This window comes from Echiichthys vipera, assembly GCF_963691815.1.
Source record: "Echiichthys vipera genome assembly, chromosome: 1".
In the NCBI taxonomy this organism is placed as follows: Eukaryota; Metazoa; Chordata; class Actinopteri; order Perciformes; family Trachinidae; genus Echiichthys; species Echiichthys vipera.
The window spans coordinates 713446-727876 of NC_139826.1; the positions used below are offsets into that span (position 1 = coordinate 713446).

Here is a 14431-nt window from a genome sequence, read left to right on the forward strand (position 1 = left end):
GGTCAACTTCTGTGTGTCTTGGAAAATGTTCTTTCCCCAACAGAGTTTCAATAAAGTTGTCCACAAACTTAACTGGGTCATTAGACGCATTTTCAGGTAGGTCTATTATCTTTTTGTTTTGGCGTCTTGAACGTGCCTCAAGGTCCACAATTTTATCTTGTAAAGCCTTGCTAGCATCCCCCAGGCTTTTAGCCTGTAGCTCGAGTGCGGCTAACCTGTGGTCGTGGTCACTGGCCATTACATCCAATGCGGAGAGACGAAACGTATGCTCCGTCCGTATAGCTTGGCTGGCTTGCAGACTCTTCCAGCGAGTTGAACCTCTCGACCATTTGCTTGCTCAGCCCTCTAATGGCATGGAGAATAGTTGCACTTTCTAGTGAGGGGACTAGCTGTTAGCAGGCCACTCTCAAAAGTTTCCAAAGTTTCTCCTTTGGGTTTCTTTGCCGTTTGTTTCTGTGGTGGCATCCTTAAAACGTTCCATGCAAGTTTTACAAACTTCCTCTTACTGTCTTTGTCAAAAAAGTGGTGTTTTAATGAATGATCAGCTCGCACAGAGCCGTCCTCTGATTGGGTCGAAGCTGGCCTCTCATTGGCTCTCACAGAGCTGGCCTTTTGCACAATTCAAGCTTTTTTTTATATTCCTTTACAGCTTTTTCATACTTTTGCACACAATCAGCTTTTGAATATTCTTTTCAATTATATAGCTTTTTTCATACTTTTGCACATATTCAGCTTTTAATATTTGTTTCAAATATTCAGCTTTTTTATATTTTTGCAAACATTAAGCTGTTTTTGACTGTAGCGTCAGCATTAAAGCATTCCCACGTATTTTCACAGGAAATGCATTTTCTAGTTATTGTTATTGGTGTGAAAGAAGAAATCATTCACAACCTTTGTTATTCTACATAGTTATTATTCCGCTTGTTTTTTTGCAACTCAACTACCTCAAGATTATTCATTCTAGAAACTTCATTCAAACTTTAAAATGTTCAGCTCATTTAGGACCTTCCTGCTACTATTTTTCTCATTCATACCATTCATAAATTCGGGAATATTCAAAGTTTTACACCATTTTTTTAACATTAAACTCTATGGGCAGAATATTCAAATCTGGCAAAATTCATACACACACAATTTTCATATACATTCAACGGTTAACGATTAATTCATACATTAACATAGAAACCCCATTCCAACTTTAAAACATTCCTCATCTTTCCTTCATTCTAGGTACAGTTCAACTTTTAAATCACATTACATTTTCTTTTTAATATTAATCTTTCTTTGAGCCTGAGGAAAAATGCCTTTCTCAGCTTTTTACATTAGTGTGTATTGGATGGAATGTCCGGATCCAGAGGGTAAGTCTCAACTGACAGAGGGCACAGCAGCAGGGAAAGAAATCTCTTTAACCTGCTCCCACGTCTACAATTTTAACTGTACATGCATCATTTGTATATTAAAATGTGAGGAAATCTGTGATATTTCCAACAATGTAATTATGGAAGCTAACGGACCTACAGAACTAAAAGTTAACCAACTGTTAAATGACAGGCCGGGGAGGGAAAACTGGGTCTTTCTAAAACTACTCAAAAGTTTTGTACTACCTTCACAAATGTTACACTGAATGTCTACCAGGGTGTCGTGTCTCTCTCTGTCAGAGATTTAAGCCATCAGAGCTACGGCCTTGGATCTAAGGGTGCACTCACACTGTCCTTCTGGCCGGGGCCAAAACCGTTTTTTCAGCTAAAGCCTAGTACCTTTAAGCAGTGTGAGTGCACCCGTTCCGCGCATAACCACGGCCCGCTTGAAAAAGGTGGGCTTTAGCGGAGCCGTTTGCACATGTACGAGCATGGGCGTGCGCACGTGTACGAGCACGAGCCCTACGGCAGTAGCGTTATTTCCGCCTGTTCGGACATGTAAATAGAAGGACGGACCATGCGAGGACATTTAACAACAAGAACAATGGCGGTGAAAGGTTCACGTTGGTGTGATGCGGAGGTGGAGTGTTTACTGCAGATTTGGTCGGATGAAAATATTCAAAAACAGTCGACAAGACGCACAAAAACAAAGCCACACACACGCGATCAATGTGTGTGACGTGTTACGCCGTGATGGCGTATGGACAGCAAGAAGCATTGGCCGGCCCTGGCAGTGTGAGTACAAACAGGGCTGGGGCGCGGGGGGAGAGGAAGGCGGGACAAGTACCCTAAAGCCCGGGTCGCGGTGCTTAAGGACAGTGTGAGTACGCCCTAAAAGCAGGATACTGAGAGGTGAAACTCAATGAATCCCTATGGGCTTAGTCTGACCCTGCATATAGAAAGCACTCACCACCATGGCAACCTGTCACTGCTGCTGCAGGCACATTATTTTGACATCATCTCTGTAGTCAGACCATCCTTCAAAATAAAATCCCAAGAAGGTAACTTTGACGCTTAAAATCCCATACATGTTTTTTTCCTTAATCCTCAACACAGTTCATTCAACCCATTCCCACTTTTCCAACTATTTCATACTTTCATTTTATTATTCAACTGTTCAAAGACATTCATACTAATTCAACCCATTCTCACTTTTGCAACTATTCATACTACTTTAACTTCTCAATACACATTCAACTTATCATTGCAGTCTAGTGTCAAATATTCATTAGAACTGAGATATATATAAGACAGATATTCCACATCTCTGATACATTTATATCATCATTCAACTGTTCAAAGACATTCATACTAATTCAACATATTCCAACCCTTCCATCTGTTCATACTGCTTTGCCTTCTTAATTCCCACAGTCATAGTAATTAAACCCATTTCCATTCTTGCAACTATTCATACTACTTCACTTTCTTAATACACACATTCATACTTATTCAACATATTCCCGCTCTTGCAATTATTCATACTACTTTACTTTCTTAATACACATATTCATACTTATTCAAAATATTCCCACTCTTGCAACTATTCATACTACTTTACTTTCTTAATACACACATTCATACTTATTCAACATATCCCCATCTTTGCTGCACTCATAGTACTTTAACTTCTGAATAAACATTTAAGTCATCATTGCAATGAAGCGTAAGCTTTTCATAACTCAAAATATTCCACATATAGTATTTGATACATTCATATTATTCAACTGTTCAAAGACATTCATACTATATCAAGTCATTGCAGCGTAACATCAGCTACTCAGCTTTCATCATTCACAGCGCAATTTCGTGCATTTTCTAGTTTATTTTATTGTTTGAAAGTTGCCTTCAGTTTTGCATTGTTAATCTGTTATTAATTTTAGACTACTATTTAATTTCCTTGTGGGAGTCATCCCAAAGGGATCAATAATGAGAAATCTAAGTCTTCACTTGTTACATTTTAAAAAGTTATTTCTACCAGTATTTATACTACTTTGTTTTATAGTTTTGGTTCAATAAAGGAAAGATAAGTTCCAATAATGTTTCTGAATGCTGTGAATTATAGTTGTAAGGGGGAAAAATCAGAATCTGCAAAGATCGGTATAGGCAGGTCAGACTCTCTGCAAAATTGGCAATTTACAAGTTTGCCTATCGCATGTTTACACACTTTCTGATGCCTGCACACCAGCTGACAGAGAGCGTGCATCAAAATATATGCCTAACTATAAATAAAATATCAGTTAACTATAGTAATATATACAAAAGTACTGTAAAAATGTGCAAAAAAACAGGATGTCTGTGGTTGAGTCTGAATTGCAGAGAGGGGGTGACTCTCCAAGGGATATGTGTATAGTATAATGACCACAGTCAGGAAAGATTTCCTGTGGTGCATCTGGGTGCGAGGAGTCTTCTGCTGAAGGTGCTCCTCTGCTGGGCCAGTGTGTCGTAGAGAGGGTGTGAGACATTGTCCAGGATAGACCGGAGCCTGGACAGCATCCTTCTCTCTGCCACGGTCATCGGGGTGTCCAGCTCCTCCCCCACGATATCACCGGCCCTCCTGATCAGGGTGTTCAGTCTGTTGGTGTCTGCGACCTTCAGCCCACTGCCCCAGCATGTGACAGCAAAGAAGATGGCACTGGCCACAACATACTCATGAAACATCCTCAGCATTGTTTATTCTTTTATGATCTAAATTGATGGTGCAAAAGTAGTATCGGCTCCAGAAAATCATCAGTCCGTATCGGTCAATGGAAAAAAAAATGCATCAGCCCTAAAAAATCCACATCGGTCAATCCCACATACTCATGTTATGAGCCTTATCCCTGGTTGTGCTTGCTTTGTATGTTCGTGAGCCTTATCCCCTGGTTGTGCTTGCTTTGTATGTTCATAGCTTGCTACTGTTGATTCTGTTTGCAGGACAAGAACAAGCTGATGGATGCTCTGAAGCACGCCTCTAACATGTTGGGTGAGCTGAGGACCTCCATGCTTTCTCCAAAGAGCTATTATGAGCTATGTATCCTTTACAGTTGTAAGTTATGCATGTTGACAACTTCACAAAGACAAATACAAGGCTATGTAATATATTTTTGCTCACTTCACAAATCTTTGCTGTATTGACATTGTCCGTAACATTTGACTGCTACATTTTGTTAAATCTTATCTACACATGTTTGACTGTCTAAAAGCTATTGCAAGCAACTGGAAAAAAAATATGAATACAGGACTTCTCAAGGATATGGAGTAGCCAGCCAGTGTGGCAAATGCAGGTAGAGGGCGTTGGGATCGTTGCCTTACTGATCCTGGACAGATTCTGGACAGATCCAGGACAGATCCAGGACAGATCCTGGACTAATTCAGGACAGATCCTGGACCGATCCCGGTCTGGTCCTGGACAGATCCTGGACAGATCCTGGACACAAGGATATGGAGTAGCCGGCCTGTGTGTAAAATGTAGGTAGAGGGGTCTGGGATTGTCGCCTGACTGATCCTGTACAGGTCCTGGACTGGTCCTGGACAGATCATGGACAGATTCAGTCTTGATCCTGGGCAGATACTGGACTGGTCCTGAAAACAAGGATATGGAGTAGCCAGCCAGTGTGGAAAATGTGGGTAGAGGGTTCTGGGATCACCGCTGACAGATCCTGCAATGGTCCTGGACTGGTCCTGGACAGATTCAGGACAGATCCTGGACTGATCCAGGACAGATCATGGACTGGTCCAGGACGGATCGACTGATCCTGGACTGATCCTGGACTGATCCTGGACTGATCCTGGACTGATCCTAGACTGATCCTAGACTGACATATTATATCTGTATGGTGTAGAGGTTCTTGAATCACATCTGGCCCATTTCATGGCATCTGGAGACTCGAACAGTGTCCCCGACCAGGACAGTTTTTCACATATGTAATACTCTTAAGATAGATTTTTGGTGGAATATTAGTTTAAGAAGGTAGACTAGAACACTAACACTTTTTCTGTTTAACCTTTTAATCATGTTTATTGGACTATCCTGGTCAGATTATTGTCCTGACATATTTGGAATTGTGAGCATTGTGTGTTTATATATTGCCATTTTACAGTGAGTTGTTTATTGGGTTCTGAGGGCTGCTAAAATGTAGGTGACCTTTGCAGTTCTGTGCCTCAACGCATTCTGTGTAGACACTTGATGGAAGACTGAAACGGAAGCTCCTGCATTGTTGACATGCTGCTTTTTTATTTTTGTGTGTGATATGAATCATGGGGGGTTTGCACTGGTCCCTAACAGTCTTTTCAGATATGGCTATCTCTGACGAACTCCACTACCTTGAAGTGTATCTGACTGATGAGTTTGCCAAAGGGCGCAAGGTGGCAGATCTCTACGAGCTGGTCCAGTATGCAGGAAACATCATCCCCAGACTGTAAGTTACCCCTTAACGACACTTCCATCACTTTACAGCTTTCTTCTCCTGACTGATACTGATACACACCTTCTTACATAGTGTTCCAGAGGAAAATCAGTTCAGAGATTCAGCCAGCAGAGTGATGCTTGAGGCCCACTTGATCCATCAGACCCTTGATGACTAACTGCTGTTTATCCAACAACCTGCTCCATACTGTACCAGTGCCATGTACATCTGAATCTAGTGCAGCTCTCAGTTCTCATAGAGAACTATTCAATCTATTCAGAGAGGTTTTAGTATCTCTTGTAAGGGTCCATGAAAATCAGATATAAAGAGTGTGGTGATGTTGATGGGTGTGTAAAGCATGTAGCTTCATACACAAGAGGAATCCAGGCTGGTATTACTCCCATAGGTGCTTCCACAGCGTACTGAGTAAAGGTTTCATCAATTTTTACACTTGGGATATTTCAGTTTTTTATTTTCTTATAATTTTTTTTCTAATCTGGTTTTGCTTTGTCATTATGATATACAGTGGTATGCAAAAGTTTGGGCACCCCTTAGGAAAATCATTACATCCGTTTGTCACTTAGTGAGCTTTTGAAGCAGCAACTTCATTTTAACATATGTTATACCTCATGGAAACAGAAACATCTCAGTAGTGAAACCATTTTTATTGGTCCAACAGAATATTTTTTATGTGCATTTAAACAAAAATAGGCATGTGCATAAATTTGGACACCCCAAAGAAATAATTCCATTAATATTTAGTCAAGCCTCCTTTTGCTGCTAGAACAGCCTGTAGACGCCTCCTACAGACAAGTCCCTGAAGTCTGGCAGGTGGTATTTTGGCCCATTCCTCCTTACAAAAGGCCTCCAGTTCAGTCAGGTTTCTTGGCTTCCGTGCGTACACAGCCTGCTTCAAATCAATCCATACATTTTCAATGATATTAAGGTCTGGGGACTAGGATGGCCATTCCAGAAGATTGTACTTGTGCTTCTGCATGAATTCCTTGGTGGATTTTGAACAGTGCTTAGGATCATTGTCCTGCTGAAAAATCCAACCCTGGCGTAGCTTGAACTTTGTGACAGATTCTTGAACATTCTTGTCAAGAATCTGCTGATACTGAGAGGCATTCATGTGGCCCTCAACTTTAACAAGGTTTCCAGTCCCTGTGCTAGCCACACGGCCCCATAACATGATGGACCCTCCGCCAAATTTCACAGTAGGCAATAAGTTCTTCTCATGGAATGCAGTGTGTTTTCTTCGCCATGCATATCTCCTCCTGTTCTGACCAAATAATTCTATCTTAGTCTCATCTGACCACAGTATTTTTTTTCAAAATGCTTCTGACTTGTCCAGATGTGCTTTAGCATAACCCATGCGACTCTTCTTGTGACAAACACTCAGGAAAGGCTTTTTGCGCATCACCCTTCCAATGAGCTTTTCCTGGTGCAAAGTACGCTGGATTGTGGAACGATGAACAACTACACCATCAGTAGCCAGGTGTTCTTGTAGTTCTCTGGAGGTGGTCTGTGGCTTGTCTGTGACCATTCTAACGATCCTTCGCCTGTGCCTTTCTTGTATTTTTCTTGGCCTACCACATCTTTCCTTCACAAGGACTGTTCCTGTGGCCTTCCATTTCTGCACAACATTTCTGACTTTGGAGACAGACAGTCCAAACCTTCTTGATAATTTCTTGTACCCTTCTCCTAATTCATGATAATGAATTATCTTAGTTTTTAGGTTCGTGGAGAGTTGTTTAGATGCCCCCATGTTGCCACACTCTAAGAAAGAACCTAGGACAGGCACAGCCAGCAATTACCTATGTTAAATAGCCTTATTCATGATTGGTTCCACCTGTCTTTGTAATTGAAGGTCTCATGAGCTAATCCAAGCAATTTTGTGCTGCAACCTGTCAGCTATGAATCTCTACAGGTCTTGAAATGATTAAATTAAAAGGGTGCCCAAACTTTTGCCCATACCATTTTTTACATTTTATTTTATCATAATAAAACTATGTAATGCTACTGTAAGAATTTTGGTCTGGAAAATACTGGAATGTCTACATCTCTGTAGGAAATCAAATCTTGTTGCTGTGATCTTCTCTTATAAAGTTAGAACAAATTATCTGTATTGTGTGGAGATTGATGATGATAAGATGAGATTAATTTATCTATTTTAATTAAGTCCATAATGCAACAAGTTATGGAAAAGTTGATAGGGTTCACATATTTTTTCACAGTCCCCTATAATATCTCCTTGGATACAAATCTTTATAAATGGCTTATATCTCTGCCATTAAAACCCGGACATAGAAATCAGTCACTATCACTCCTTCATCTTGTCCTCTGGTACTGTATCCTCCATCTGCTACCAATATGAACAGATCTACTTCCTGACCAGTACTGCTGTTTTAGGAGTGGAGGCTGACATCTGAGCCAGCAGCCAAAGTCTACCAGAATTATCTTAATTTTGCTGTAAACAAAATAGATGTACCAACAGCCTCAGTAAAAAGAGAAGTTTCCCACTCCATCTCCACTTCCTGCTACTGTTTGATCATCAGCTGCTCCAGACACATAGTCATATCTGCCCCACATGTTTAGCCTGCACTCCATTTAAGTTGAGCATGCTGCCTCCAATAGATACTGTGACTTCAGAAAGTATTCACACCTCTGCACTTTTTGAACACTTTAGTGTTGTAAATGGAGTTCTAAATGCCTTTTTATTTTTTTTGCCAATCAATCCACACTCAATAATCCACAATGAAAAAATTAAAATATATATTTTTTAGAAATGTTTTGCAAATTTATTAAAAAAAACAATCTGTAAAATGTTAACCCTTTGCTGTGACACTCCCAAATTGTGGTCATGTGCATCCTGTTTGCTCTAATTATCCTTGAGATTTATCTAGAAAGTTGGCTCGGTTCTGAAGGTGACTAAGGGCGCACTCACACTGTCCTTCCGCACCGCGACCCGGGCTTTAGGGTACTTGTCCCCCTCCCTCTCCCCCCGCGCCCCAGCCCCGTTTGTACTCACACTGCCTGGGCCTCGGCCAATGCTTCTTGCTGTCCATATGTCATCACGCCGTAACACGTCACACGCATTGATCGCGTGTGTGTGGCTTTGTTTACAAATCTTTCCGTAGACCTCAGAGTTTTTGTGCGTCTTGTCGACTGTTTTTGAATATTTTCATCCGACCAAATCTGCAGTAAACACTCCGCATCACACCAACGTGAACCTTTCACCGCCATTGTTGTTGTTGTTAAATGTCCGCGCATGGTTCCGTCCTTCTATTTTCTATGCCTGAACAGGCACACATACTGCTACCGCCGTAGGGCTCGTGCTCGTACTCGTACACGTGCGCACTCTCATGCTTGTACATGTGCAAACGGCTCTGCTAAAGCCCACCTCTTTCAAGCAGGCCGTGGGCGTCCCGCTGTCCGCAGTTATGCGCGGAACGGGTGCACTCACACTGCTTAAACGTACTAGGCTTTAGCTGAAAAAACGTTTTTGGCCCGGGACAGAAGGACAGTGTGAGTGGGTCCTTAGGGCGCACTCACACTGTCCTCCATTCGCACCGTGCCCCGTGCTTTAGGGTAATTGTCCCCCCCCTCCCTCTTCCCCCAAGGTCCAGGCCGACTTGTACTCACATTACTTGAAATGATCTGGGCCACTGCTCGAATGCCTCTTGCCTATACGGCATCACCCCTCGCGGTTTTAGTTTCGTCTGACTGTGTATGAACGTTTTATCTAACCAAATCTGCAGTAAACACTCCGTCTTGGCACCAGACCACTGCAAACCGCTTGGCTGCATCTTTTTAAATGTCCGTCGCAGGGAACAAAATGTCCGTCGCGGGGAACATCGCATATAAATAGTCTCAGGACTGCCGCCATTACTCGCGTGTCATGCCTTGGCACGTAACAGCTGTTCTCAGACTGGTCAAACGAACTAGACTTTAGCTGTGAAGCGTGCTTGGGTACGGATGGTAAGTGTGAGTGTGCCCTAAGAATGCTTGGTCATTTTAAGAAGTCCTCTGCAGAGTTGGCAGAACCTGCCGGAAGAACAATTTGACAAAGTTTGAAAGGATTTGCTTAGAAGAATGTGATAATGTTCCCAAATCCAGGTGTGCAGGAACATGTAGAGACTTGGAGCTGTAATTTGCTGCAATGAATTGAGGGTCTGAATACCTTTCTTTATTAATGAGAGATTTCAGTTTTTGAATCTTAATAATCGATTATAAAGTGAAAATAATTTTTATATATTTATTAAGTGTTTGTGGAATTGTATCCATTTAAAATTACATGTATACCACAATAAAGTTCACAAAGTGCAGGGTTCTGAATACTTTTTGAAGCTACTGCAGATGTCAGGCTTAATACAATTTTTTGTTGTGTGTTTGTTGCCATTTAGTCTTGAAAGTATTGGCAAATATTCTTTTCAGATCAAGCCTGTTTGTTTCGCCCCTCTCTCCCCAGCTATCTGCTAATCACAGTGGGTGTGGTGTACGTTCGCTCCTTCCCCCAGTCTCGTAAGGACATCCTGAAGGACCTGGTTGAAATGTGTCGGGGTGTCCAGCACCCACTTCGGGGCCTCTTCCTCAGAAACTACCTATTACAGTGCACTCGCAACATCCTGCCAGATGACGGAGAGCAGTCTGAGTAAGCCAATCGGCTTTTTGTCTTTGTTTTTCATTCACAATTCTCAATTTGTGACCAACCCTGTCACTTCAGGTTTGAATATGGACTGCTTCTTTAAATGTAGTGGAAAACTTGAATATTTACCAGTATTTCAAAGATGGAATCCTTTAAAATAAAAAAAACTTTAAAAAATATTTTCAATTTTTCTTTTTTCTTTTTTTTTAGAACATAGACATAAGGAAGTTTTTCAATACAAGATAAGCACCCAGTACATCACTTGAACAACACAGCCAAAATGATTTTCCCTGACCAATTATTAGAAACTTCCCATCCGAGCCGGTTAGCTTACATTTCAGCGTAATGCAACTTGAATAAGAGTAAAATAATTCAATTGTGCGGGTCTTCTAGACTTTCCAAAATGTTATCAAAACGAATTGATCAGATTCTGATATTGAAACGAGTCGGCTACGTAGGAGCACAGCGAAGCCTATGGTGTACGCATATTTAACTAACTTGGGTTCGATTGGCAAGCTTGACATCAGCATTAGTCCCACTCATTTGGCCTCATTTATCAATCTTGCGTGAGAACGGACGCAGATCTGAGCGCAGAATTGGTCGTATGACAGGACCCACGTGTGATTTATGAAACATTCCTATCGGACCAATCTCATCTTAATGCAATTTATCAAGGGTAGCGACTAACCGAGGAGATGACTTTGGCTCTGCAGTGCGCCTTCCTTTTCATTCATTCATCTTCAACCTTGTCCCTGTCGGGGTCGCGGGGGGCTGGAGCAGAGCTGTTTTAAAATATAAAAGAATCGCGTGTCCCCCCCGGCCACTTGGCCACCACGTTAAAAAGCGATAGCTTGACATCACAAATCACCTGCACATTTATCGAGTGGTAGTTTTTGCGATTGATGAATGCGCAATCATTCATGGATGGTGCCTTCAGACGCACATGAGTACAATCAATCGCTCCAACCACAATTTAAATTTTTTTTTATTCGTTTTAAGAATCCGTTTTGATCTGTTCTTAATATGTGACTGCTTATGCTTAATGACAGCTGAGGTTTGTTCATTATTTTCAGCCAGGTTTTGCTGTGCTGCACCGCAAATACACAGGCTTACATTTGCGTACACGACCTCAGACCAGACGTGAGATTTGATCGTAGCTCCCGCTCACGACCAAATTGATAAATGCGGAAGTTTGCCAGGAAATGGTCGTACGCACGTTTTTCTGCCGTACGTTCGTTTGATAAATGAGGGCCATTGTGATGATTTGCTAATCGTCAGTTTGTCTATGTCTTTGTATAGTTTTATAAAAGTACAAGCCTGCCCCCTGACTAAGCAGATCAAAGTTGTTGATAATCGTGAGGGAGTTCTGGGACCATGCATTCTCAAAATCTGACAACAACATGTTATATTCTTTTTGTGGCTGCTCAAGGGACATAAGGTGTATATCGGTGTATAAAATGTGTACAATTCAATGAAGTTGGGATGTTGTGTAAAACGTAAATAAAAACAGAATGCAATAATTTGCAAATCATTTTCAACCTATATTCAATTGAATACACTACAAAGATAAGATGTTTAATGTTAAAACTGATAAACATTTTAGTTTTTTTGCAAATATTCGCTCATTTTTAAATTTGATGCCTGCAACGCATTCCAAAAAAGCTGGGAGAGAGGCATGTTTACCACTGTGTTACATCACCTTTCCTTTTAATTATACTCAATAAGCGTTTTGGAACTGAGGACGCTAATTGTTGAAGCTTTGTAGGTGGAATTCTTTCCCATTCTTGCTTGACGCAAGACTTGTTGAGAGTTGCTCAACAGTCCGGGGTCTCCATTGTCATACACATTTTCAATTGGAGACAGGTCTAGTACCCGCATTCTTTTACTACGAAGCCACGCTGTTGTAACATGTGCAGAATGTGTCTTGGCATTGTCTTGCTGAAATAAGCATGGACGTCCCTGAAAAAGACATAGATGGTAATTCCTAAATTCCCCAAAAATGTTTTAAACTTTTGGTGCCCCCTAGAGGCAGAGCAAATAGGCTTAAGATAATGTAACCAAAGTGTGAGTTGAAGAGCCAGGGGCATGAGCAGTGATGTTGACGCACCTAATGGAGGCAATAAGGGTACTTTAAAACACAAATGTTGTGTTCCTTCTTAATTTCGTGACTTTAATCTGAACACACAGGCATGATAAAGATATTTTTAGATTCAGTATGACTCACACCTTTTGAGGAAACTATTATATTTGATGTCCACTGCTGATAGCTAATTCGACATACTTAATGGTGCCAATTTGCCAAAATGAGTATAGTCTAAAAGATAGGACTGAATCTATATCAGCATTGTACTTCATGTTTTCCTGATTCCAGTTCTGTACAAAGACAGACATCAAGGCTCCCATTTTACTTTTGTGTCAGACTATTTCATCCATAGCTACAGTTTAGATGCCCTGTTTGACAAACATACATGGCACAATGTCGATGTGTTTTAAACTTGGTCTTTGAATATTTTCTTGTGTGTTTCTTGTCCCTGTTCTTGACTTGTAGAGGAGAGGAGATGACTGGCGATATCAACGACTCCATTGACTTTGTCCTTCTGAACTTTGCGGAAATGAACAAGTTATGGGTTCGAATGCAGCATCAGGGTCACAGCCGAGACCGAGAGAAGAGAGAAAAGGAACGACAAGAACTGAGGATTCTGGTGGGGACCAACCTAGTTCGCCTCAGCCAGCTGGAGGGTGTCAATGTGGACAAGTACAAACAGGTGTGTGTTTGAGTGTGTCTGTTGTTAATGTGTAGATCCTTACATTGGCAACATCAGTGATATGATCTTGGTTTACACTAATTGCTACCATTTTAAGTAAGATTAAAAATCTAGTTCATGGTGACTTATTTGGCTTTATAGCTAATTCTAATGAATGTTTTTCAAATGCTGTACCACATACTATGTGTTTGGGCCAGACTGGACAATTTACATTTAAATAACAACTTCCTGTTTTATCCGCGTACATGGCCGTTCCGTGAAAATACATTTTAGCATTGCAAAGGTCTTAAGATTATACGGCATCGGGGCTTCCGGTTCCGGTTCAGAGGGGATGGCCGCTTAGTTAGAGAGCTCTCGACTAGAGTTAATAAAACTGCCCCAAAGTGATTAATTTATTTAGTGAACTGCACGAAAAGAAGGGTAAAGGGGCACAGATGACGTCTAAAAAGTACAAGAAGGGAAAAAAAACACCTATCGAACAACTTGCAGACCGCGAGGAGCAGCTAACAGAGGAAGCTAACGTTAGCTCCCCCGGGGCTAGCCGCGGGGCTTCACCTGCTCCCAGCTATGATGGCGCTGATACGGAGGAAGAGGAGGAACCGGTTAACCTGGTGACGATCCTGAAAGTGCTAAGAGGCGTTGGGAATGAGGTGAAAGAATTTCGAAAGGACACCAAAATACAACTACAAGACATCAGAGGTGAGCTGGACAAAACAAACGCGAGGCTCAACGAGGTGGAAGACAGGGTCGCCGGGCATGAAGATAAGCTCCAAAACACAGACGAGATACTGGCTGAGATGATAACATCACAGGAAAAACTTCAGATGAAGCTGACAGCGATGGAGGCCTACTCGAGAAGGGAGACACTCAGACTGTACGGAGTCCCGGAGGGAGCGGAGTCGGGGTCACAATCTATGAGCCAGTTCCGGTGAGAGTGATTAAGCCACCGACGACCCCCTGAGAGAAACTACAGAGATGGGCTCCGTGGCGGGGGGCGGGGGACCGGCGCCCGCGGCAGAACCGAGGAGCTGCAGGATACAAGGAGAGACTGCAAGTATTTAGGCGAGATGAGAGTTAACGTTAAGACATGATTGTGATTTGGACGTCATGGTAAGAACTTAATTAATGTCGAGCCAATGTGGGTGGGGACTCTCTTTTTTGAGGACGTCATCACAATGGAAGGCCCCCTATCTCAGGGAGTAAGTAGGGGTA

General features: G+C 41.9%; 1 protein-coding gene across 3 annotated transcripts in view; it reads left to right on the plus strand.

Annotated features, from left to right (window-relative positions):
• Positions 1-14431, plus strand: part of vps35 (VPS35 retromer complex component) — a 71836-nt gene that overhangs the window by 16939 nt on the left and 40466 nt on the right. For all 3 annotated transcript variants that reach the window (XM_083913912.1, XM_083913914.1, XM_083913913.1), the window contains 4 exons: positions 4335-4431; positions 5695-5818; positions 10278-10460; positions 13003-13219. In XM_083913912.1, the coding sequence (XP_083770038.1) occupies positions 4335-4431; positions 5695-5818; positions 10278-10460; positions 13003-13219 (621 nt within the window). The remainder of the gene's footprint in view (positions 1-4334; positions 4432-5694; positions 5819-10277; positions 10461-13002; positions 13220-14431) is intronic.